The 25028-nt window shown below is 53.4% G+C and overlaps 1 protein-coding gene across 1 annotated transcript in view; it reads left to right on the top strand.

Annotated features, from left to right (window-relative positions):
* PTPRU (protein tyrosine phosphatase receptor type U) overlaps positions 1-25028 on the top strand; it is a 267462-nt gene that overhangs the window by 231827 nt on the left and 10607 nt on the right. Inside the window, exons 23-29 of the mRNA XM_026657076.2 lie at positions 1210-1364; positions 3440-3575; positions 4277-4426; positions 4894-5067; positions 13581-13721; positions 19200-19325; positions 24805-24962. Coding sequence (XP_026512861.1) covers positions 1210-1364; positions 3440-3575; positions 4277-4426; positions 4894-5067; positions 13581-13721; positions 19200-19325; positions 24805-24962 — 1040 coding nt within the window. The remainder of the gene's footprint in view (positions 1-1209; positions 1365-3439; positions 3576-4276; positions 4427-4893; positions 5068-13580; positions 13722-19199; positions 19326-24804; positions 24963-25028) is intronic.

Here is a 25028-nt window from a genome sequence, read left to right as displayed (position 1 = left end):
TTCATTACCAGGCCATTCCTTGGTGCCCCGGAGGCCTGTGCAGATGGGCTGCTTATCACTGGTTGTCTGTTTTTAACGCCATCGTCGCTGACGGAAAAAGAGCCGAGACCATGTGGCTGTGGGGTACCAGGAACGTCTGGCCATGGCACTGCCAGCTCGCAAGGTTTAGCAATGGCTAAGGGGGTTAATCCACTGGGTCCACGCAGAAATGCGAGTGCTGTATCCTGTTAGGGGGCGCTAGAGGTATGGGGCAAGATTCTTCCCTCTGTTTACACCAGGGCACCGTGTGTGTAAATAATCACCCTAGACCCCTAAGCCAACCCTAACCCGCTAAACTAACTCTAACCCGCTAACCCATACCTAGCCCTGGCTGCCCAAGGTGCAGGGGCCTGGAGAATCACACCCACCCCTGTCTGTTCCTGAGTGACGGCACACTCGACAGAGCCTGGGCACGCTCACCCCAGGGAATGTGATGACACAGCCGGCGGGGAACAGGCGTATTCTCGTACATGACCACAGGAGTTAACTGGCTGTTAAAATGCTGCTGTACCTTGTTCCCTCCCAGCCTCGCTGGTGATGTGACGGGAGCAATGTCAGGGTAGGGTCTCCTGGCATGATCCCGCTGAGTGCAGCATGCCCGGCCGGTGGCTCGCACACGCCCATCCTGTCGTCTCTGGGGTGCAGTGAGGGGGCAGCAGTGACCCCAGGACTCTGGCTGCCCGGGGAGCGCTGGGGATGCTCCGTGTCAGAGATGGGGCGGGGGGAGGGAGTTTGAAGAGCAAAGCCCTCATGCAGCTCCAGGCACGGGGGAGGGAGGGTGTCCCAGCGTGGAGGAGAGGGTGGCAGTGCTGAACGGATGCACACTCGGACTCACTGCCTCAGGGACGGCAACTGGGGCTGGCCACCTTGCCTCCCAGCCCGTCCAGGACAACAAGAACCTACGCCTGGGTGCATCCCCGCCCCCCCACTGAACCAAGGTGCAGGGCCAGGGAGGAGCCTGCTCGGAGGGGCAACCTGCCCAGTGCTCCAGATCACTAGCGCGTGAGCCAGCAGAGCCAGCCCCAGCGATCTGGGTCTGGTGGTTCCATCCGCTGCTGCCTGGAATCCAGAGACCGCTGCAGTGAGTCTGGGTCTCCATTCCCCTTCCTTCTCCAGGTCCTTGGCTCCGGGATTCCTCCGGTCTCACTCTGCCTTGTGCTTCCTTTGCAGAGGGGCTACTCGGCGCGGCACGAGGTGAAGCAGTTCCACTTCACGTCGTGGCCCGAACACGGGGTGCCTTACCACGCCACCGGGCTCTTGGCCTTCATCCGGAGAGTGAAGGTTTCCACGCCCCCCGACGCAGGGCCTATAGTCATCCACTGCAGGTAAGAACCAGCCGCAGCCGCGGCTGCTTGGAGACCCCCAGAGATTTCACTGCCGGGCAGTGGAAGGGGGCGCAGCGCTCATAGGCAGCATGCGACCCCTGCGTTTGGAGAGGCTGGGCGTGAAGCTCCCGAGAAGTGGGAGGGCTTGAGCAAGGGGAACGGGGCCCGCCCCAGTAGAGTCTTGTCCCAGGGCGCTTTGGCTTGGAGCGTAGGACACTTGGATTGATAGTAAAATATTTCAGAGGGAGCTATGAAATGTGTGACTTGGCTGCATAAGAAGGGCGGCTGCGGCAGGTAAGGAGCCGCTGGTTTATGGCTCGGGTTGGATGTCCCTGCATGAACGTACTGAGCCGTAAAATGTTCTTACCCAGGCTGATGGGTAGCAGGCGCCTCTGAAATAGGAGGCAGCCAGGGGAGGGTGTGTATTTCAAGCACTCGCGGCTTGGAGCGCTGCTCAGGGGCCTGAGTCTTCTCCTGACGTGAATTTTACAGGCCGGTGAAATGAATCCAGGTTGGCCCAGAGCCTGAAAGCACCTGTTCAGGCTCAGTACAAACGTCTCCCACGCTGCCCCCTCCAGGCAGCATCTCCTAACCCTGCTTCAGAGCGTCCCCCGTGACGCGAGAGTGTGTTGTTCAGCCCCCCTGGCCCGTTAAACTCAGGCCGCGGTACTGAGATTCATGGAGTCAAAAGCCAGAAGGGACCATTGTGACCCCCTCTGGAGCACAGGTCGGAGAACTCCCACCAAATCATTCCTAGCACAAGCTTTGCCACGGAGGCCGGTGAGTCCCGGCTGTGATGGGTTTTTCATGGGAATGTGGACAGCTGACCACTTGAAAATACTCGATTTAAGACCCTCTTTTAAACTCCTCTTTTAGGGGTTCCCCCCCCAGCCACCTTTCACAGAAATGCAGCCACTTCTAGGGTGGAGCAGGGCAGCTATTTAGCAGCACATGGCAACACAGCTCAGCAGTTCAGGACGGGATGTGGAAGAGAATATTGAGTCACTGTCACTGGCTGGTCCCCTGTGAACTAGCAGCAGCTAGTCCTGCCTACCTTGGCCTTCCTTCAGGCTCTCAGCTCTCCCCCCAGTGCTTCCTTCCTCTCCATTTATATGCTCCCAGCTGCTGGGGTTGCTTTGCCTTCAAATAAACTCCTCAGCTGTAGCTCTGCTCAGAGAATTGGCCTTCCCACTAGGTCCCAGTTAACCTATGTTGGTAGGGATTTGAGTTCGCTCCTGACCCCTGTTACACCATTTCTTGGAGATCTCCCATGCAAGGACTGGCCAGGCACAAGGCAATGCAGATCGGAGAAGATCACCACCCCAGCTGTCCTAGCCTACAGGGCCAGGAATGAGTGGCCAGGCCTCTGGTTTGAACCTGGAACAGAACAGAAAGTGCCTGTCCTCTCTGAACAACCATCAGAGCGTCCCAGACTTGGGTTCACGGCTCTTCCTCTGCTGGGCAAAGGAGGAGGAGCTGATGAATGAGAGGGATTTTTTTATTTGATTTCGCCTTGTCAATTGCCTCATCAGTATTCATTCACTGGAGACAAGGAGTGTGATTAGTCCCTGTAGTCTGTAATCACTGATAATCATGGGGAGTGATTCATCAGCCCCAGAAATTAGTATTTCACTGTAAAAGCCTCTGGGAAAAGAGGGCGGGGGGAGTAAATCCATTCCTGGCGTGTCGGGGGTTGGTACGGCTCAGACAAGTGGATTGTCTGATGGGGTGAGTGTGATGGGCAGCGCTGGGAGGTTTCTAAGGGTACGTCTACACTGCAGACCCGGGGTACAGCCATACCTAAGCTAGTCTTAATCCAGCTGGCTCAGGTACCCTAGTAGTGAAGCTGCGGCAGCACGGGCTTCAGTGCAGGCTGTACAAACCCACCCCGGACCCCGGGCGGTTACTCGGGCGGCTAATCCAGGCTGAAACATGGGCTGCTGCAGCTTGGCTGCGCCGATACCCAACCTAGCCAGATTAAAGCTAGTTTGGGTCGGCACCTTGGGATTGCAGCGTAGGCATAACATAAGCATCCTGTATTTGTTTGTTCCCCTCCCGCTCCCCATTTGCCCCAGCGCTGGCACAGGGAGGACAGGCTGTTACATCGTCCTGGACGTGATGCTGGACATGGCTGAGTGCGAGGGCGTTGTGGACATTTACAACTGCGTGAAGACGCTTTGTTCGCGGAGAATCAACATGATCCAGACCGAGGTGCGTAGGGAGGACAAAGGGGGGAAGACGCCCCCCCCACGTCTGCCTTTTAACAACAGGCTTCCCAGATCTGGTATCAGGTGCAGAGTCTGTTCCCCTCCCTTCTCCATATCCTGGTCTGGTGCCAGGAGGAGAGACAGGACTGGGCCGGGTGCATCTAAAGGAGACCTGTGACTGAGGCTGCTGGACACAGGCAGACCCCATGGTTCTCTCTGACTCCCTGGCTACCAGCCAGTGGTCCCTACACAGGGATCCCCTAAGTCCTGGCCCTGAGTGAGCAGTCAATTACAATAGTTAGTGATGATTAACCTTAATTAATTAGCCCTTCCTGCATCATGTATCGCTGCTTTGTCTCCATAACATCCTCTGATGCTCCCATGGAAAGCAAAACACCTCTCCTGCCATCATGTCCGGCAGCGTCCTGCCAGGAATGGCCTCAGTAAACGTGGCAAAGCCTGCGGGGTCCGGAGAGCCTGGGACATTTGGCTTAATCCTTCCCAGAGGGCTCCCCAGGTGGGCAACGCTGGCCCACCTCACCTAGGTAGAGTGACAGCTCAGGGCAGCAGAGTCAGCGTTTGTCCCGTACACGTGCCCCTGACAGAGCAGCAAGTCCTGGTGTGTCCGGGGCCTCCCCCATGGGCCCCCATCTCTGCTCCCCCTGGAGCCCATTGCTAATGCTGGTGTCATCCCTCCCCCCGAAGGAGCAATACATCTTCATCCACGACGCCATCCTGGAAGCCTGCCTGTGTGGGGAGACCGCCATCCCGGTCAGCGAATTCAAGCCGACGTACAAGGAGATGGTCAGGATAGAACCGCAGAGCAACTCCTCACAGCTGCGGGAGGAATTCCAGGTGAGCCCCCGGGAGGCTGGCCTGGGCCGGGGGCTCCATTCACCCTTTGGCAGCATCTCTGTAGCCTCCTGTCCTCCCTGGGGGCAAGACATTCCTAGGAACTACAGTTCAAAGCCACCAGGTGTCCTGTTACCCTGTGCCCTGCCCCCATCCCGATCCCCATCTCAGACTCTCAGCCTGTTACTACCGACAGCATCTGCCAGTGGGAAGCCAGAAGCCCCCGTCCAGGTGGGGTGTCACCAGGCAACCAGAGAGCAGCCTTCCCCCACTTCTCCTCCCTCGAGGCTCCAGTCAGCGCTGGCCCTGCACGGGGAAGGGAGCTCTGCGGAGGGCCCACGCCCCCGGGAGCTCTGCTGCTGAGCAGAACTGCCCTGTTAGTGCAAGTCGCAGGCCAGGTCTAGTCCAGGGAAAGGGGCGCCTGCGGGGGAGGGATGGGTTTAGTAACCCCGGCGCCGTGTGCCTTGCAGACCCTGAACTCGGTCACGCCCCATCTGGACGTGGAGGAATGCAGCATCGCTCTCCTGCCGCGGAACCGGGAGAAGAACCGCAGCATGGACGTCCTGCCTCCGGACCGATGCCTTCCCTTCCTCATCTCCATGGACGGGGACAGTAACAACTACATCAACGCGGCCTTAACCGACGTGAGTGTGCCCCCGGGGAGCCGGTGCCCTCTCATCATGGGGAGCGGGAAGGCCAGAGCCTGATCCTGATGGTGGGGGAAAGGGATAGCTCAGTGGTTTGAGCATTGGCCTGCTAAATCCAGGGTTCTGAGTTCAATCCTTGAGGGGGCCATTTGGGGATTTAGTTGGGGATTGGTCCTGCTTTGAGCAGGGGGTTGGACTAGATACCTCCTGAGGTCCCTTCCAACCCTGAGATTCTGTGATTCTAGTTCTCACTTTCTCTGCTACTGGACCCTCGGGGTCTGATTCCTCACGGCCATGCACCCGGTGCCTGCGCTGACAGGGATGCGAAGTGGGCAGGCGGGCCAGATCCTCAAAGGTATGTAGGTACCAGACTCCCTTTGAAATCAATGGGAATTAGGCACCTACACACTGTTGAGGAGCTGGCCGTAGCATCACCAGATCGGAATAGTCCCATTTCAAGCTCCCTTTGTGCAGGGTCAGTGGCTCCCTGGGCTACAGGTCCATGGAGACTCAGCCCCCTTGGTTCTGAGCCCCTGCGTACGGTGATCCCATTAGCGAGTGGAACCAAGAGCCTGGTTTGCTGCCTGCCTTCTGGGGGCGATGGGGAGCCTGTGCATCGTTAGGAGCGCATCGGAGAAGGGACTTGGGCTCAGGGCTGCCGGCCTTTGCGTTATGAAATCTCACCCAGGTGCATGTGTTTCCTTTTCCACACAAAATCTGGGGTTGGCTAAACTCCCGGCCCCATTTCCTACAGCCCCCCAAAGTTCGAGATGTGGGTGCGAGTTGGATGTGTGTATTTGGCTATAAGGAGGAGACCTTATAGGTCAGTGCTGAGGCTCTGCCGCGGTGGGTGTCCTGTAAACAGCAGGGAAAGAGCGGGGGAAGGAAGGAAAGAGTGGACGACAGGCAGGCTGGGTTGTTTCTTTGTATAATGGCACCTAACTCCGATATAGCACTTGTCCTCCGTAGCTCTCGAAAGCTCTTTACAAAGAAAGGTCATTATCATTACCATCATTTAATGGAGGGGGAAACTGAGGCACATAGGCGTGACATGACTCACAGCGGGTGGTTGTCAGAGCCAGGTCCTCCCAACTCCTTGGCTAGACCCCTGCCCCCTGGGCCGTGCTGACTCCCATGTATAGGCTTAATTCCCAGTGGTTACAGATGCTGCAGTGGCTCCGTGGGTCCCCGCACTCTGCTGGGGCAGGATGACGTTGAGAGGAACGCTATTGCAAAAGGAGCAGAAAGGACGCGGAAGCCTGGAAGCTCTGAGCACGCTGCCTGTAGCATGAAGGGATGGGTCGTTTATCACTGAAACTGCTTTTCTTTCTTCAAACCAAGCAGGGCACTTTCACATCCGCGCAGCAATGAATCAACTCCCATCGCGTGGTGCGTTCCCTAAGACCAGCATCCCACCTCCCCGCCCCTGGACTCCTGTATCACTCCTGATTACATCGGGGCCCCGGCGCATTCCAGCTGAGGGCTGCGTTTTTCATCCCGCGGGCAATTCATCACGTTATGTCTTCATACAGATCTTGTCTCCCTGTTATCTGCTTTCACTTACGGCAGAATCACTTCATAAACCAGAGGCGGTCGCTATGAATGGCTCTGGAGCATCAGCCATCTGTTCTGGGGAAGCTTGCACCTTCGGCTAACACGCACAGCGAGCTTTGGTTTATGGTGTTTTGGTTTTCTTGCCCCACCAGGCCTCTCTCACTGGATCTCTGCTTCAGGAACAGCCTGGGTCAGAGAACAGAATTTCCTTTACACTCTGCTGAGTGCAAAGCTCTTCGGATCAGATTTGGAGGATAGGTCCATCAATGGCTATTAGCCTGGATGGGCAGGGATGGTGTCCCTGGCCTCTGTTTGCCAGAAGTGGGGATTGGGCGACAGGGGATGGATCACTTGGTGATTCCCTGTTCTGTTCATTCCCTCTAGGGCACCTGGCACTGGCCACTGTCGGTAGACAGGATACTGGGCTAGATGGACCTTTGGTCTGACCCAGTAGGGCCGTTCTTAAGTTCTTATTCGTGCTGAAGGATTAAACCCCTTGTCGTCGTCATTTTTTTTTTTTTTAAAAGAAATCTCATTTTTTTTTAGGGCTGGTGAAGGTCGGTCAGCTCAGTCTGTCTGTCCTAGTAAGTTTGATCCCCGTGACACTTTAAGCGCTGAGCGCTGTGGCATTTCCGGTGCTGAAGTGAGTCTGGCAGACTTAGGGCTCAAGTCAGCATTTGCTCTCCCTGTCTCTGGTTCTTCTATGGCCTCTCTTGCTGTAGTATCTGAACAATTCACCCCTGGGAGGCAGGGCAGTGCTATCATCCCCATGAGCCAGATGGGAAACCGAGGCACGGAGCTCTTAAGTGATTTGCCCAAGGTCATGCGGGAAGTCAGTGGCAGAGCAAGAACTTGCCCCCGAGTCTCCAGCTAGTACCCTAACCTCTGGGCCAGCCTTCTTCCTCTGTCTTGCTGCTGAGGGGGGCAGGTAATGTGGAATGGGATGCTGGATTTTGTGAGCCTGACACCTGTACATTGGGATGTGGACTAAGATCAATTCATTTCACAGGGATAAAGGAACAACCTGGTGCTGCACCACAAGGAACTATGCAAGAGAGAGACGACTAGATAAAAGGGAGCATCTGTTAAGTGGAGGCATTATCATACAACTGCTAGAGGACTCACTAGTACCAGCGAGCTGGGATCCAGGGGAATAACATTTTCTCTTTTAAGAGGTTTCTGTTTGATTTCTACTTCTGAGAAGGGTTGAGCTGCCCAAGTGCGTTCAATGAGAACTAGGAATTTAGATTCTGTTTAATAGATTATTTTATTTCTTTAGTGGGAGTCCAGTAGCACCAAAAGACCCCAAACTAGATCAAGGCCCCATTGCAGCAGGTGCTGGAGAGAGGTGAGGCCTACGAAGAGCGTTACAAGCTAAACAGACAAGACTGACAGAGGCTGGGAGAAAGCAAGTATCATTATCCCCACGTGACAGATGAGTTTTGCTGCACTGAGACATTCAGTGACTTCCTGGGGTCTTGTATGGAGTTTGTGGCAGAACTGGGAGTTGAAGCCCAGTTGAAGCCCAGTTGAGCCCTAGTCCAATGTCCTAACTAGTCACATTCATGGCTGCTGCCTCTCGCCGACGGATTTCACAAGTGGCCCAAACTAGTCTGCGAATACCTACAAGTCGCAATCCAGCTCAGTGAGCAGCTAGAACAAAAGGGGAAAGCCGACACATTCTTTGCAACAAGCCCTGCCCACTTTGGTTTGCACCCGCCGCACGGAAGAGCGTCGCTCTGTTAGCACGCACGACAAGTCGGTGACGTACGTGCAAGAAAAGGAACTTTGAAGGGTTCCCCCCCCCCTTTTCTCAGGCGGGAGAAGGAAACCCATTATGCACAGAAGTCACTTGCCACGGCACAAGCTGAAGTGACACACGGTGTTGCTGCAAATGTGTCTAACAAAAGAGCAGCCGAAGGAAGGCGCGACAGGCAATATTGAAAGTGAAAGCTGCCGAGGTGTTCCTTCCCGGGGGCGCGTGGCAGCGTCCCCGGGAGACGGTGATGAGGTGGGGAAGTGGATAATGGCTAATGGAAGTGGATAACTTCGCATCTGGCGTGTCGCTTGGCATGTGAAGAGCTCCTTCGAGGCGAGAGACGCCTTCGGGGGCGTGGGAGTGCGCGTTCAGTGCACGAGCGGCTGCTCGGGAGCAGCGGGAGTGAATGTTGCTGTTATTTAGATCGCGACGCCGGCAAGCAATGAGAAAGCTGTTGGCAGTTGTGGGAGAGGAGAGCCGTGGTGGTGCCTGTTCTGACCCTTGGGCAGAGATTCATGGATTCCAAGGCCGGAAGGGACCGTTGTGATCATCCAGGCAAACGGCTGCACAATACAGGCCAAAGAGCTTCCCCCCAAAATCCCTAGAGCCGAGATTTTACAACAGTGGTCCCCAAACTGTGGGGCGCATCCCCCTGGGGGGCACAGAGGAACGTTCGGGGGGTGCGGTGGGGATTGGGCCAGCCCCCACGGGGGGTGGGGAGGGAGCGCCACCCTGTCCCGCTCTGCCCCCAGCTCCACTCCGGCCCCATCCTGGGTCCCTGGCTCTGCTCCCAGCCCCAGGTCCCGGCCATGGCTCGGCCCCCAGCTGCAGCCCTGGGCATGGCTTGGCTCCTACCGGTAGCTCCTGGGGGGCATAGATAGATTCCATTACTGGGGGGGGGGCAAGACAGAAAAAGTTTGGGGGCCCCTGTTTTAGAAAAACGTCCAACCTTGATTTAAAAATTGTCAAGAATCCATCACAACCCTTGGTGAATTGTTGCAATGGTTAATTACCCTCACTGTTAAAAAGGTATGTCTTATTTCCAGGCTGAATTTATCTAGCTTCAACTTCCAGCTGGTGGATCGTGTTAGACCTTTCCTTGCTAGATTGAAGAGCCCATTATTAAATGTTTCTTCTCCATGTAGGTACTTACAGACCATAATCAAGTCCTCCCTGAGCCTTCTCTTTGTTAAGCTAAATAGATGGAGCTCCTTGAGTCTATCTCCATAAGGCAGATTTTTTCTAATCATTCTCGTGGTTCTTCTCTGAACCCTCTCCAATTTACCAACATCCTTCTTGGATTGCGGGCAGCAGAACCCGCCATGGGATTCTTGCAATGGTCGCACCAGTGCCAAACCCTCTCTACTCTTCTGCCAGACTTCCCTGTTTATGCATCTCAGGATTGCCCGAGCTCTTTTGGCCACAGCGTCACCCTGGGAGCTCATGTTCAGCTGAATGTTCACCGCGACCCCCAAATCTATTGTCTTCCATGGAGCTGTGGTGATTCTTATCCCAGCTGAGGATCTGGGGCTATATTAGCATTTAACAAGATTCCCTAAATATTAGAGTTGGCCAGAAAAATCCCAGCGGGACACATTTTTCATCAGAATGTGATGATTAATTGAACTTGAAACATTTCAATTTCAACTGCGTTCCCATGGCAACCAGGCCAAGAAACCTCCAGGCTTCCAGGGTCTGCAGCTCTGGGGCAGCCAGCCAGGCGGACTGTCCTGACAGCAGGAACCCCAGGGCTCCCAAGATCCACGGCTCCAGTCCCCTTCACGGAGAATTTACAAATGTTTGGTTTTCTGCCCGTATCACAATGGTAACCAGCACTCGAAATATCAAAATCCTCCAGGAAACAGGATGACTTTCTCCACGCAGCTCTACCAGACGCCTGGTAACTACTGTCCTGAGGTTTATCCTGTCTCAGCCCCGTAACAGCTAATCTTGTATTTACACTCATCATTAGTGGTGAAATTCAGCCTTAACCACAAGGCACTCCTGAGTTTTTATTCATTTGGATACTGTTTCCACACAGTCTTCAAACGGTCCCAGCTCTCAGCCGCTCCCAGCCTAGGTTGGACTTAGACTGGTGTGAACGAGAATGAAAAAGCTCCATATTGCGTAATCCTGGAAGCTAAGCAGTACCCTGGATGGAGCTAGATAGCCTTGATCCAACAAGGCGCTTAAGCATGTGCTTAACTTTAAGCACCAGTCATCCCGTTGACTTCAGTGGAATTACCCACACGCTTGGGTAGGCACAGACAAGGCCTAGAAGCATAAAGTCTCGTTTTTAGTGTCTCTGTGCCCAGTTAAATGGCTCCATGCCAGCAGCCGGTGATAGACTCCGACTTGTTTACGCGGTATGGAACCCTTGGGCACTGTGGAAATGTACGACATGGACATTAGCTGAAACCTCTGAAGAGGCAACAGTGCTAGAGACCCTCACTTCTGCCCCACACAGCTCCTGGTTTCTGGGATCCCCCAGCTTTTGCGATGGGTGTAATCAGGCTAGAGACTTGTGGTCAGAGGACAGTAGGCGGGAATTTGCACCATGATTTCCTTTCCCTACAAGCTCCATGCTCTCCTTCTCTCCGTGTCCGGTTGTGGGTGTTTGGTTTGCTTTTTTATTGTTTAGAGCAGGGCTTCTCAAACTTTTTTTGCTGGAACTCCCTTTGAAAACATTTCAGGCTGTAACAACCCCCCCAAAAAAGTGACAACCCCCCCCCCATACCGTGACACCCTTATTTCGGTGCTGCTGCTGGCAGCAGCACTGCCTGCGGAGTTGGATGTCCAACCAGCAACCGCCGCTCCCAACCCCCTCCTACAATAGTCTTGCAACCCCCTTCTGGGTCGGGTTTGAGAAGTTTTAAAAGGACTCATTATCAGAAAGCTGTTTCAGACGCAAAGGTCCATTTCTGAAATTATTATCTCCTCCCTCCATTTTTGAAAACTCACCCGGGGCTTAAGGCAGTTAATCAAGCCCAAATCCCCTGGGGGGCAGGGAGATGGCCTGGAAAAAATAAGGCTCAAGGAGAAATCCGAAGGCGCGAAGACGTTCTGTGAGTGCCGAGAATTTGTCACTTGTGCACAGAGTGTTGTTTCAAGGGTCCTTTAGTGGGGGTGGAGAACCAGCGAACAAGAGCCAGACAACACTCCACTGTCTGTCCTCTCTCTCGTCAGGTGCCCCTAAAAGCACTTGCTGCTTTTGAAGTGTTAACAAGCAGCGCAATTTCCTTTGGAGCGGGGTCTTTCATGCCGTCTTTTTTTTCACCCTCAGAAAATGTTTGCAAGTAGCAAAGCCTCAGAGGTGTCTTGCCTCTAAGCTTCCCTCCACCCCCCAGAGAGATTACAGCCTCGGGAGAGCAAAACTGAGAGGCACTTTCGTTCTGCGCCCCTCTTACGCGGGGTGTGTAACTTTCTGGGGGGGAAAAATCCACTGGGCTGAAATTTCTCGTGCTTGTGCTTGGATTAGACGTGATTCCCCCTCCCCTCCCCCCCGCAGTGAGGTGAATAAAACTCTGTGTTTGAGAGATCTGAGGGTGAAAAGTGTCCCCCCTCCCCCAAGGGATGTCAAGGTGCTGAGATAACGTAAAGACGCGTTTTTAAACGAGCCCCGAATGAGGACAAGGGCCTTGGGCATCTAGGGCCTCATTCTCACGTCGCTTGCATTCATGTCCCTCTGTTAACTGTTGATTTACACCAGCATGAAGGAGATCTGAATCAGGCTCCTCACTCCTGGTTCTCCAGTGCGATCATGCCCCAGTGTTGCCCCCTGAGTGGTGCGAAGGGGCCCGAAAGTGGAGCTGGGCACTGAGAATGCCCCTGGCCTGGCGGAGCTCCCGGCTGGCACAGAGCCACCCTGCCCAGCTCCTGCGCCACCCCCAACACTTACACGTGGCCCAGCGTAAGATGTGTGTGTGTGTGTGTGTTGGGGCAGGTGGGCACAAGGGAGAGTGGTGCCCATCGTGTGCCGCACTTCGTTACGCCCAGCTGCCCGCAGCCCCTTGGGAGTGTCGCCAGCGGGCGTGGGCAACCCTTGCCGGGGCTCAGATCTGCCCTGAGAGTCAGGTTCCCTGTTGCCCCTAAAGTGCTGAGAAGAAGCTTGACATAGCAGAGAAAACAGGTCCTTGGGCCAGATCCCCAGCTGGTGTAAATCAGGACAGTGCCACTGAAGTCCATAGAGCCTCCTGATTGATATCAGCTCAGGTTGTGGCCCCTTTTGCTTATTTACCTGTACAAGAAGCCATCCTGATCGGGCAACCTTCTGTCTTCAGAGAGCACCCTCCAATATGTGCAAACCTTTCGGTCCTGATTCTGCTCTCCCACGCTCCGGTGTAACTCAGGAGTGGCTCCATGAAGTCAGTGATGGTAAAGCAATGTAGGTGGAGTTGAGATCAGAGTCAGGCCTTTGAGTACAGCTCCGCTCCACTTGACGAGAACACCCTGCTCCGTTACGTTGCTGAGTTTTCTTGGTCCCCCGAGCGGTTGTTTCAGACAAGCCCCAGAGTCCAGTGGGTCTCATTCTCCTCTTCCTTGCACCGGTTTCACACTGTGTAGCTCCCTTGGCTTCAATGGAGCTACTCCTGATTTACACCAGCGTAGGCAAGGGGGGGAAATCAGGGCTAGGGAGTTCTCAGGTTGTCACAAGGATCCAATGCGCTTGTTTTTCTTTTCCTACTGATCCTGCAGGGCAAAAGGCACAGTCGGAACATTCGCTCCATTCTCCTGCCGCAGCCTGCCTCATGGGGCCCAGATTTCCCAGCCCCGTCCGAAAACGGATGCTCTCTGCATCACGCTCCCTGCTGCACAGAGCTAGCTGGTCAGCTTCCCTATGCAACACACTGCACCGTTCACTGCCCGGGGGTTTAAGGCCCGGTCCGATGCCCACTGCGGTCAATTGGGTCCCATCAGTGAATTGGATCAGAGGATCAGGCCTTTGAGACGGTGTTATTCATTGGCCAGGACTTTCCCGCGACAGATCTCTGCGCCAGGTTTAGTCCGGGAGGTGCAAGGAGCTTGCAGTAGGGCTGGGGACTGATCTCCAGCATCTCAACCTTAGCCACAAAACCATCCTTCCCCTTTAGCTCTTTGGGAGAGGGGGGCCTGTTACTTCCACCCCCACCCCACCGTGCTCTATGTTGCTTTAAGGAGCTCACGTGGTCCTCTCCACTCTGTGCTTGCTCCCCTTCAGAGCTACACCAAGAGCGCGGCCTTCGTCGTCACCCTTCACCCTCTGCAGAGCACCACCGCGGACTTCTGGAGACTGGTGTACGACTACGGCTGCACCTCCATCGTCATGCTCAACCAGCTCAACCAGTCCAACTCCGCTTGGGTGAGTGGCCCCGACGCCCCCCCCCCCCCCGGGCCCTGCCGCTGGCCCTTGCGGCGAGTCTGGGTTTCTGCGGGCCTGGGTCATTGCATTCCTCCCACCGAAACACCACTACGGCTTTAGTTGTTATTGTTGGTGTAAACCACCCCTTCCCGCCGCCCTCCCCGGTGGGGTCACTAGCGAGGATTACACCTAGGACCACTAGCTCCCAAATGCAGGCCTTTGCCCTGCCTCCCTGGGCCCGGCTTGTCCTAAACCTGATGCTCTCTGCAACAAGCTACCTGCTGCACAGAGCTAGCTGGTCAGCTTCCCTATGCAGCACACAGAATAGGGAAGCTAAAGCCTAAACTCATGAGCTGGGTACAGCAGTAAGCAGTTCTCCTCAGTGAAGCAGCCTGGGGGGATGGGGAGTCTGGCACTTCCTTAGCCATCGTATTAAATTGGTATTATAGCACCCCAGCCAAGATCAGGGCCCTGTTGTTTTAGGCATGGCGCATACACATGGTAAGAGCCCACAAGCTGAATAGACAAGGTGAAGGGTGCGAGAAAGGAACTGTATTTATCCTCATTTTATCGGCGGGGCACTGAGGCACAGAGAGATTCAGTGATCTGCCCAAGTTTCACGCGTAGAGTCTGTGGCAAAGCTGGGAAGTGAGCTGAGCGCTGACATCCATTCCAAAGCAGTACCCACAAGACCACCCTTCTCCAAGGAGATATGGCTTTCTTCTTCATTCCCTACCCTCAGCTGTTGGGTGGTGTTCCTGTGTGCTGTCAGCCAGCTGTTCCACCCCAGAGGAGGCTGCATTCCAATCCCTAAGCACTCACCTTTAGTTCTACCAAGCACTTTTGAGGGTTGCAAATGTTGCTTTTTAAATCAATACTCTCTAATAACGACCTTCCCGTGTGTTTAACAGTATGAATTTGCCATGCCAGGTGGGACTTGCTATCCATTACATACCCACCATAGAGAGGGGACCAAATAGTACCCTTGGGCTAGAAGGCAGCATTTGAACCGTTCCTGGCCTCTCCAGGTGTACCAACCCCTACAGGGATTCCTAGAACATTCCTGCCGAGGCCAGAGGAGATTTAAGAGCCCATTACAGGTCTGTAATGTTAATTCGATGAGGAAACTTACTGGATTTTTACATAAAATTAGCATTATAGACTCTTAATGGCTGTCTGGAGAAGACTTCATTAACCGGATTGTTTTATGAGTCGAAATCAGACACTTAATGTAAATGACCCAAAACTGCAGTTGTAATGTTCACAGGAAATAGGCAGATGAATGGAATAAATGGCCCCAAATGAAGTTCTACTTTCCTTTTTCTGACACTTGCGCCGAGCTAAATAGGCAGGTAAAATATTTATAGATGGATAGGTCGATAATCTATCTCTATAGCTAATCATCTCTCTCTCTCTCTCTATTACATGTAGCTATATACTATGTATTATATAGTATACAATGTTCCTATTTTTTCTCTGAAGAGGGGCACTGCATCCACAGGGTCCTTGTGGGGGGACGTTAATATGATCTGAAATTAAGCAGAAGTAGAACACCAAGGTTGATCCTGACAGGAGAATCTCCTAAGCTGGGTTAGTTTCCTAAAGAAGGGGAATAGTGGTGAAATATTAATTGTTTGCAGTGCAGTAGCACCTCGGAGCCCCAGTCCTGGCCCAGGTGCTAGGTGCTGTACAAACACAGAACAAAAAGCTGGTCCCTTCCCCAAAGAATTTGCGATCTTGTTTCCTAAGTGTTGGGGATTCCATCACTCTTAGGACCGTTGAGTACTGGAGCACTGCAGACCAGACTGCAGGGAGCGATCCCGCACTAGAAGGGGAGGGGTGAGGGAGTTCTGACCATAGTACGTTGTGAAATCAAATGTTCTGGCTAGCCCCATTCTTTAGCCTGCTCTGAATCTCCCTGCTAGAGAGGAGGCGGGGGGACAGAGAGGTTAATCTCAGCTCTACTAATGCTTGGCTCTTATAGAGCGCTTTTCATTCCTGGACCTTGAAATGCTTTACAAAGGTGGGTGAGTATCATATCTCCATTTTACAGATGGGGAAACTGAGGCACAGAAAGGGGGGAAGTGACTTTCCCAAGGTCACCCAGCAGGTCAGTGGCAGAGCCTGGGATTGAACCCAGGTCTCCTGATTCAGTGCCCTGCCCCACGCTGCCACCCACGGTTTTCTCTGAGCTGCAGACACTTGGCACATTGCAGGATTGAGCCCTTGGAACGGCCATAGTGGGTCAGACCAATGGTCCATCTATCCCAGTATCTGTCTTCCGACAATGGCCAGTGCCAGATGCTTCAGAGGGAATGAAACGAACAGGGCAATTGTCAAGTGATCCATCTCCTGTCGTCTACTCCCAGTTTCTGGCAGTCACACACTTAGGGACACCCAGAGCATGGGGTTGTGTCCCTGACCATCTTGGCTAATAGCCATTGATGGACTTATCCTCCATGAGCTTCTCAAATTCTTTTTTGAACCCAGTTATGCTTTTAGCCTCCACAACATCCCCTGGCAATGAGTTCCGCAGGTTGACTGTGTGTTGTGTGAAGAAGTATTTCCTTGTGTTTGTTTTAAACCTGCTGCCTGTTAATTTCATTGGGTGACCCCTGGTTCTTGTGCTATGAGAAGGAGTAAATAACAGTTCCCTCTTCACTGTCTCCACACCAGTCATGATTTTATAGACCTCGATCATATCCCCCTAAGTCGTCTCTTCCCAGCCTTTTTAATCTCTCCTCAACGGAAGCTGTTCCATACCCTTAAACATTTTTGTTGTCCTTCTCTGTACTTTTTCCAATTCTAATATATCTTTTGCACGCAGTATTCCGCGTGAGGGCAGACCATGGAATTACACACTGGCATTATGATCGTTTCTGTCTTCTCTATCTAAGATGTCAGAGCAGTAGCAAAATGTGCTTAGAATCGTAGAAATGCCGGGCTGGAAAGGACCTCGAGCAGTTGTCAAGTCCAGACCCCTGTGCTGAGGCAGGATCAAGTTAAACTCCTAGACCATCCCGGACAGGTGGTTTGTCCAATCTGTTCTTAACAATCTCCAATGACTAGGACTGGGGATTGGTCCTGCTTTGAGCAGGGGGTTGGACTAGATGACCTCCTGAGGTCTCTTCCAACCCTGATATTCTATACTATGACTCCACAACCTCCTGAGAAGCCTGTTCCAGAGCTTAACTAGTTAGACAGTTTTTCCTATTATCTAACCTAAATCTCCCTGGCTGCGCTTTGAGCCCATTACTTCTTGTCCTGTGGACATGGAGAACAATTGATCCCCTCCCCCACTCAGTCTTCTACAGTAGGGAAGATTTTTAGACATTAGTGCCTGCAAAAATGTCGGCCTGTGGCCGAGGACAGGGACTTGTGTGCACAACGGTGCATGTTGCACGTGCAATCGCATTTACATGTGTGCACACGCATTATGGGGGAAATGTGAGCGCACGTTTCCAAATCTGGCCCTCTAAAGACACTGACGTATTATGGAGTTAATCCCTCCTCCGCCGTCCCATCAAGGCCTGGCTTCTGCAGTCGGAGTCTGTAATGCCACCCCATTCCAAAGCCAGAGAAATTCCAGGCATGGCGTTAGGGAGGGACTGGGACAGGAGCGGGGACAGCATTTCTGCTTCTCCATCTCCTCCCTTTGCTTCGTTCCCAGCATCTCACGGCAACCTTGGGCACAAGTCCCTAGCTCAGTTCTGCAGGCGCCCATACATTCTCCCCGCCCCCGCTTTGCTCCCCATTTCAGCCCCACCCTGCATTGCTAGCGGCTCTCCCATACTGTCTCCTCTCCTTTGAGCAAGGGCCAGCCCAGCCTCCAGGGTGTGCAGGGTGTACCCTCCCCTGGTGCGTTCTACCTGCCGTATTCCTTCCTTCCGCCCCTCTGCCGTCTCTCGGGATGGTTGTTCTTCACCGGTGTCCATGTGCCGGCTTTTATATGTTTACCAGTTTAAGACCAACAGCTAATAAATCAGCCTTTACAGCAGGCAGCTTTGAGAGGTGACTTAGAGGGTAAATCCTTCGCTTGAACTATGTCTTGCTGAAGGAAGTTTTAATATCCAAATTATAGTTCTGTGTCTAGAAGGCTTAAAGATCACGGAGATTGATAGCCCCCATTAATAACCAATTATTTCTCAAACACATTTGCCATGCAGTTAGACCCAGGCCGTCGGCCGGCCTGAAATGCTAAATGTTCTGTTAAAGTGCAGTGACAAACATCGTATATTTTCTATTGATGTCGGCTCCCCGGCTGGCGTGGTGTGAAAACAATCGCATCCACGACCCCGAATTGAGCAATACATCAAGTGCGCTCCTGGGCGTGAGAAAGAACAATGCCAGGCGGCCTTGCGAGCAGCCAGTCCCCCCCGGAACATCTGCCCTGCCTGGCCATTGTGGTGGTTTCTGAGCCGGGATCTGCTTTTCCCCGCCGTGGGAGGAGGTGCAGAACTCAAGAGGGTGACCAAGGATCTGGGAAGGGTTTGATCTGATGTCTACATTGCAGTCAGAGGTGTGGCTGCAGCGCGTGTAGAGATACCGGAGCTAGCTTAGAGATCGCGAGCTCGAGGAACAATAGGGAAGCTGTGGCAGCCCAGGCTAGCCGCCCAAGCGCATACCCAGGCTTTCAGGCGGCCTGTGATGATTCAGCTTCGTTGCTCCTGTACCCACGCTAGCTAGATCAAAGCCAGTTCAGGCGTGTCTACACGAGCTGCAGATACCTGGAGTCAGCCCCAATATAGTCCATGGCAAAGCTCCCTTTGATTTCAGGGAGATAAAATCCAAAATGACACATGGTCATCGCTCAGGGCCTGGCCCTCCTGTCCTCCTGCCCATACTTCCACTGAAGCCAGTGGGCTGCAGGATCAGCCCCACCCCACTGGGGTGGGACCAGAGGCGGGGCTAACATTGCTCCATCGGGCAGCGGTCAGCGCTGCGTGATCCCACCCAGCAGACTTCTCACAGGCTTCTGCTCAGCTGACGTCTGGAGAGGACCACGTGGGTGCAAACGAGGTAGGGTGACCAGATGTCCTGATTTTATAGGGACAGTCCTGATATTTAGGGCTTTTTCTTATATAGGTGCCAATTACCCCCCACCCTCTGTCCCGATTTTTCAAACTTGCTATCTGGTCACCCTAAAACGAGGGCAGGTTCTGACCTTTGACCTGTCGGTATAGAAAGGTCAGCTCCATCCAGCAATGTGCTGTGGATAGCATGGGCAGTGTTTGCGTGCCATAGCCTGTCTCATGTGCCCTGTGTTAAGCACCCTTGTGCCGTGTCCCACACCTGGTGCCCGGTGTCATGTCTTCCTGCCTGGGGACCTTGCACTGTGCCCCTGGGTCCCATGCCAGAGCCCCATGTCCCTATGCAGCGCCCGGTGTCCCACCCCCCTGCATGGTGCCCCTGCGTGATGCCCTCTGCTGCGCACGCCTGCGTGTCACACACGGTTGTTTCTCTCTCCTCTCTCTGCAGCCCTGTTTACAGTACTGGCCGGAGCCAGGGCTCCAGCAGTATGGGCCGATAGAAGTGGAGTATGTTTCCCGATCAGCTGATGAGGATTTCGTGGCTCGCCTCTTCCGGGTGCAGAACATCACACGGGTGAGGAGGGGGGGGGCATCGGGTGGTCTGGCCGGGGGGGGGGGGGGGGGGGGGGGGGGCGGTGTTAGCTGATCTAAAGATATTCACTTTTCCAAGGTGAGCGCTCAGCCTGGAGCTCCAGGCTGTCCCCTGCAGCGGGAGAGGGAACTCCCGAGTGGCTGCAGAGACTGCACCAGTTGGTAGCTGGTTAATTTCACTTGAATACTGGGTTAAATGACCCCTTAGCTGGTGGCGTGGCATCCTGCCACTAGACTGCTCCCAAGTTACCCTGATTGTTCCATAAGCACCCCCTGAGTCTCCAGCCCTCTCCTGCTGACAAAGCGTCCCTCATGAAGGCCAGCCCAAGCCTTCGGGAGTGTCTGTCTCCTTGCAGCTGTTCTGGTCAAACAGAGGGGAGCTGCAGACTGGAATCAAACTTAGAAGCGAGTCCCACTCCTGGCCAAATGCCCATTGGTTTCAGTGGGAGCCGCATCAGACCCTTAACCAGGAAGGGAGGGACTCTCAGCCACTGGACTAGGAGCTGCTCTGTGAACGTGGCCAGCGCTGGGTGATGCACAATGACCACAACAGGCTATTTGTGCAGTACCAGAGCTGGGCTCAGGCCAGAATCCCAGACCCGAAGGGTTTGATTCTCCTTCCCACGAAGGGTTGGCCGACACAAACATATAGTTCATGGCAAGCTGGGATGTGAATCTACCCCACACTCTCCCAACTGTCGTGTGCATCTGGCTGATGCACACGACCCGTTTGTTAATGCGCTTCGAGCTAGTCCTCTTTCAAAGGGAGCAGTGTGCGTGTTTGTGTGTGTCCGTCCGCGCATCAGCAGGGTGCACACGGACAGAGCGCGGCAGGCTAGTGTGGGGGAGATGCACACCCCGCTTGCCATGATTGGTTTGTGTAGCCACTTGGCATTGCTCTGTAAGGGGGTAAAAGTAATTTAAAAGTGAAGAGTTTGCATCTGAACTCAGACCCATCTCTGTGCATTAGGGGAAGGGCTTCCTGGTCCCAGCTGGTGGTCAGTTTATGCCATACCATAGAGACTGAGAGCCCCCAGGATCATTATCCTTGCTACAGTGGAACCGACAGAACAGAGCGGCTGAGAAAAAGACCGCAGGGCCTTTAACAAACTTCATGTCACTTTCGCAGTGCACCTCAGCCAGTTCTGGTCACCCTTATGTGAAGAAAAATACAGTGACATGATGGGCAAGGAATGGGATGGGGGAAGGGACAGGATCTTCTGGAGAGGAATTGAGAAGAATGGGCGTATTTAACTGGGAGAGCAGGCCATGAAGATGGGGCAGGAGTGGAATCTTTAAACTAGCAAAAGGTTCCCATAGCACTAGCCCTTGTGCCCTGTGTGAGTTCACTGGACGGAACAGTTGGCAGGTGGGGCGTGATCCCGGGAGAAGCGTTGGGGTCAAGCAGGAGAAATCTTTGCCGTCACTACCTGGCTGGCTGGAGTCTGATACGTGAAAGGGCTGTTGGCCGGCTCTGGGTTTCCGTTTCTGGCGGTCAAGAGGGAGTTTTTCACTGCACGTGCGTTGCTTCTTGGATTGGCTACACACTGTGTTTGTGGGGTGGGGGCGGTTCTCCAAGGAAGGGGTTTTACCTCAACAAAGGTTCAGAATTAATCGAGAGTAGACATGGCGGAGCTGGCATCACATGCCCAGGCACTATGCTGATTGGCACACCATAGACAGACAGAAGAAGTCAGAGGTTGGACAGGCAGAAGGCCCCCGTGGCTGCTACTAAGGGAAGCGTTGCTTGGTGGATAAGGTGGGACTCATGAGGTCCGGGTTCTGCTCCTGGCTCTCCACTGGCCTGCTGGGGGACTTTAGGTAAGTCACATCACAGCCCTGTGCCTCAGTTTCCCCTTCTGCAAAATGGGGATGATAATGCTGACCTCCTTTGTAAAGCGCTTTGAGATCCGCTGATGAAAAACGCTAGATGAGAGCCAGATATTCTTATCGTAAGCCTACATAGAGCTAGATTTATCTATGGCTACATTAAAATTCGTGATGGGTGAACTACCCGGATTTAGGAAGAACCTTCCCCTGTGTGGAGATTATTCCATAATTGCGCATTATGTCGTTTCTTGCACTTTCCTCCAAAGCATCTAGCACTGGCCAGGGCTGGAGACAGGCGAGTGCATTAAATGGCCGTCCGATCGATCTGGACTGGCAGTTCCTCTGAGAACTGAGCAGGAGCTTCGACCACACCTCACAATGGATCCTAACCCTTTTTATTTTTGCCACCTGAAGACATTTGCTCCCCTTTCCCCCCCCCCACCTCATTATTTTTCACTTTCCCCTCTTGCATGTCTGGATTCCAGCTGGAAGGGGACAGGCTGAGATCCTGTAAGGAGGCCTGTTCTGGCCAGATTTCTGTCCTAAATCTCAGACCCAAGAAGTCTGGATAAGACTCAAAGACACATCCATGCTTTCCGGAGCACGTCTGAATGGAATCATTTAGAGGTCTGCCCGTCGCTAGCACTTAGCGGTGGTTTGGAGCAAGCCCAGACCTCATTTAGACTCTAACTTGAATGTCAGAGCCGAGCCTGCCTGACGGGCCTGGGTGCTTCAGTTGCATTTTGATGTCTCCGTTTGCTGTCCTGCGTAACTGGATCAGCACAGAGACAGCCCCTGACCCTCAGGCGCCTTCCTTTCTTGTAGCCCCACGGGCTATTTTTAATGGGTAGCATATGTCAGCAAAATGTCCACTCCCCACCAGCACCTGTCTGGCAGGTGACTTCCAGAATAACTGCAGGCAGGTCATTAGCCGTGCTGCCTCAGTGGAAACTGACCAGTGGGGGAAACTAAATGGCATGAGTAATGGGTTCCTCCCAGGGTGCCACCTGGAACTGGGGTACCACCGAGCCCTCTGCCCCACCAGCCTGGGCGCCCTCTCACACTGTGCCACTGTGACAAATTGCAAAGCCCTCCAAGCTTGGACTTTCACACAGGTAGGGACACACCCCGCTGCAGTTACACGCAGGCCCAGCCTAGGACCCCAGAGCAGTATGTCCTGCCCTGGTCAAATCTGGCCAGTCTATGGGTTTAACACCTGGTCCACCTCTCCCTCAGTGTGAAGAGGACCGTGCACGCTTGTGGTAACCAAGCTGAGATTTTCCCCAGGCTCCTTAGTCAAACGCACGCTGGTTTGGATTAAAACATAAAATAAGTTTGTTAACTACAAAAGATAGATTTTAAGTGATTATAAGCAAACAGATCAAAGCAGATTACCTAGTAAATAAACAAAACCGTAAACTGAGCTTAACCTACTAGATAGGTAGGATATGAATTAGCAAATTCTCACCCTGAGTGATAAACAGGCCGGCAAATTCTTAAGGTACAAGCTGCCTTGGCTTTGCAGCTTGGGTTTCCCAGGTTTTCATAGACAGGCTAGAAATACCTTTAGCCTGTGGCCATCACTACCCCCCGTTCAGTCTTTGTTCCTCAAGTGTTTCCAGGTGTGTTGTTGTAGGGAGAATGAGGTCCTCTCATGATGTCATTTCTCCCATTTTATATCTTCTTCCCACTTGCTGGAAAGCTCTTTTCCTGTGACCTGGGTCGAACAGTTCCCATTGTGCCGTGCTGTCTCTGAGAGGTTTCTATTGTACACAGTTCCTGGAGTAATCCCTGTGCTTGTGTGCATTTCCTCAATGAGCCATTAACATTGTTTGGCCTTTTTACTGTCGTACCTGAAAGGCGGCTTATGGGTGTTTTCATCCTCACAACGTGTTTCAGTAACACATGCATAGCCAAACTTCATAACGTCACATACGACGTCAGCACATACAATCCAATGAGATATTAATGTCTAGCAGATCCTGACTTTTAGAATGATACCTCACAAGGCGCACTTTGTGCAAAACATATCCAAGTTACATGACAGTGGTGAATATTGGGGTGTCAGGGTGTCACACATGGACGTCAACATCAGATCCTCTCCCAAGCAGCCCAGGTGAAATGAACAGCTAGGATCTTCAATCCAGACAGCGGAAAGGGCCTACTGAATTGTCGCCTCTTCCCCAGATTATCTGGGCTTGGAAAGTTGTATCAGGAACTAGACGGAGCAGTTTCAAAACCCAGAACTCTGCAGTCCTGCCTGGGCTGCTTTAAAGGGAAAGCGTTTACACTAGAGAATCAAATCGGTCTGTGCGGCTGCTGCTGTGTGTGTCTGAGGGTGATTGCCGGGTGCTGCTGTGTGGAGTGGGAGAGAGCGCGTGTGGCGTGTAGTTGTGTGTGCTGCTCCGGGTGATGTTATGTCTAAAGTGTGTGTGGGAGGGGCACATGTAACTGTGAAGCTGAGGTGGGTATGATATTGGCTGTGTATGATTGTAATGCTGCTCTGTGTGGTGTGGGTGATACTGGGACCCACGTGCGTGGGTATGCTTGTGTGATACTGAGGGGTGTGTGTTAGTGACACTGCTCTCTGTGTGATTGGAGAATAAATTCTCCTCTCCTGGCCCTTGGTGTAAATCCAGAAGTCAGTGGTGGTGCTGCTGCTTCACATCTGTGTAAGTGGGAGCAGAATCGGGCCCTGTGTGCACATCAGCGGGGGCAAAGCGAGCCCTGCGCACCGCGCGTTGAGCTGATTTTGCCAAGTGCTGCGCCGTCCTTTGGGATGTAAACATGAGCTCAGCCCATCCTGCCACAGAGCAGGGTGTCGGGAGTGGGAATTCTCTGGCCCTGCTGATGATAGAACTAAGAGCAGGTGCCTGGCTCCATCCCACCTGGGTATCTAGGATCCTAGCCCAAGATCCAGCGCTGTTTGCTGGGAATCCAACAACCTGCCTTAGATTTCTCTCTCCCTTCCCTTTCACCTGCCCTCCTCCCCTCCTCACATACTTGTCGCTGAAAACAGCAATCCCAAGTGGAGCGCTGGGCCCAGTGTTTCATTGCACAAGCCAGGCGTCATTCCCAGAGTATTTTCATCTTCCGAGTCAGAACTGAGCCCCTCATCCGTCTGGCTAAAGCCCAGGCTTATTTAGCTTTGTGCATATAAATCCTTCTCCTCCTGGAGCCTTCTAACTGCATTAGGTTGCAAAGCTAACTAGATTACTAGGGTATTAAAGAGCATTCTTACCATTCTCCGCCCCCTGGCCGGATGGCTCTGTTTCAAGAGGTTTGCCGTGAATGCAGAATGAATAAATGTAGGTGCTCTCAGCTGAGTACTTATGGGGTAATCTATTGCGTCCAGCCTGGCTGGGACCCAGAATGCAACAGCAGGGGTGGCTGCAGGGCAGGACTGAGGTGCATTATGGAGGGAGTCCAGGATGGGGCTAGCGGCGGGGCTACAGGTTAGGGTGAGGTGCATTGTCAGAGCTGCGTGTGTGTTTGGGGGGTTGTGACTGGAATGGCCAGACAGTGCAAATCAGGGTGGAGATGCACTAGCAGAGGTGCTGGGGAGATGACTGACTAGCAAGGAGGACGTCTAGGAAGGGGGCCGTACTCACACACTGATGGGCCTCTTCTAGTTGCAGGAAGGGCACCTGATGGTCCGGCATTTCCAGTACCTGAGGTGGTCAGCGTACAGGGATACGCCAGACTCCAAGAAGTCGTTCCTGCACCTGCTGGCCCAAGTGGAGAAGTGGCAGGAGGAGAGCGGCGATGGGAGGACAATCGTGCACTGCTTGTGAGTAGCCCCTGGAGAACAACAGCCTGCTCACCAGGGCTGGTGGCCAGTGGCTCCCGCCAGCCC

Source organism: Terrapene carolina, unplaced genomic scaffold, assembly GCF_002925995.2.
Source record: "Terrapene carolina triunguis isolate 2854851 unplaced genomic scaffold, T_m_triunguis-2.0 Scaffold236, whole genome shotgun sequence".
Taxonomy (NCBI): domain Eukaryota; kingdom Metazoa; phylum Chordata; order Testudines; family Emydidae; genus Terrapene; species Terrapene triunguis.
Note: the sequence above shows the minus strand (reverse complement) of the source record. Positions and strands in the feature narration are given on the sequence as shown.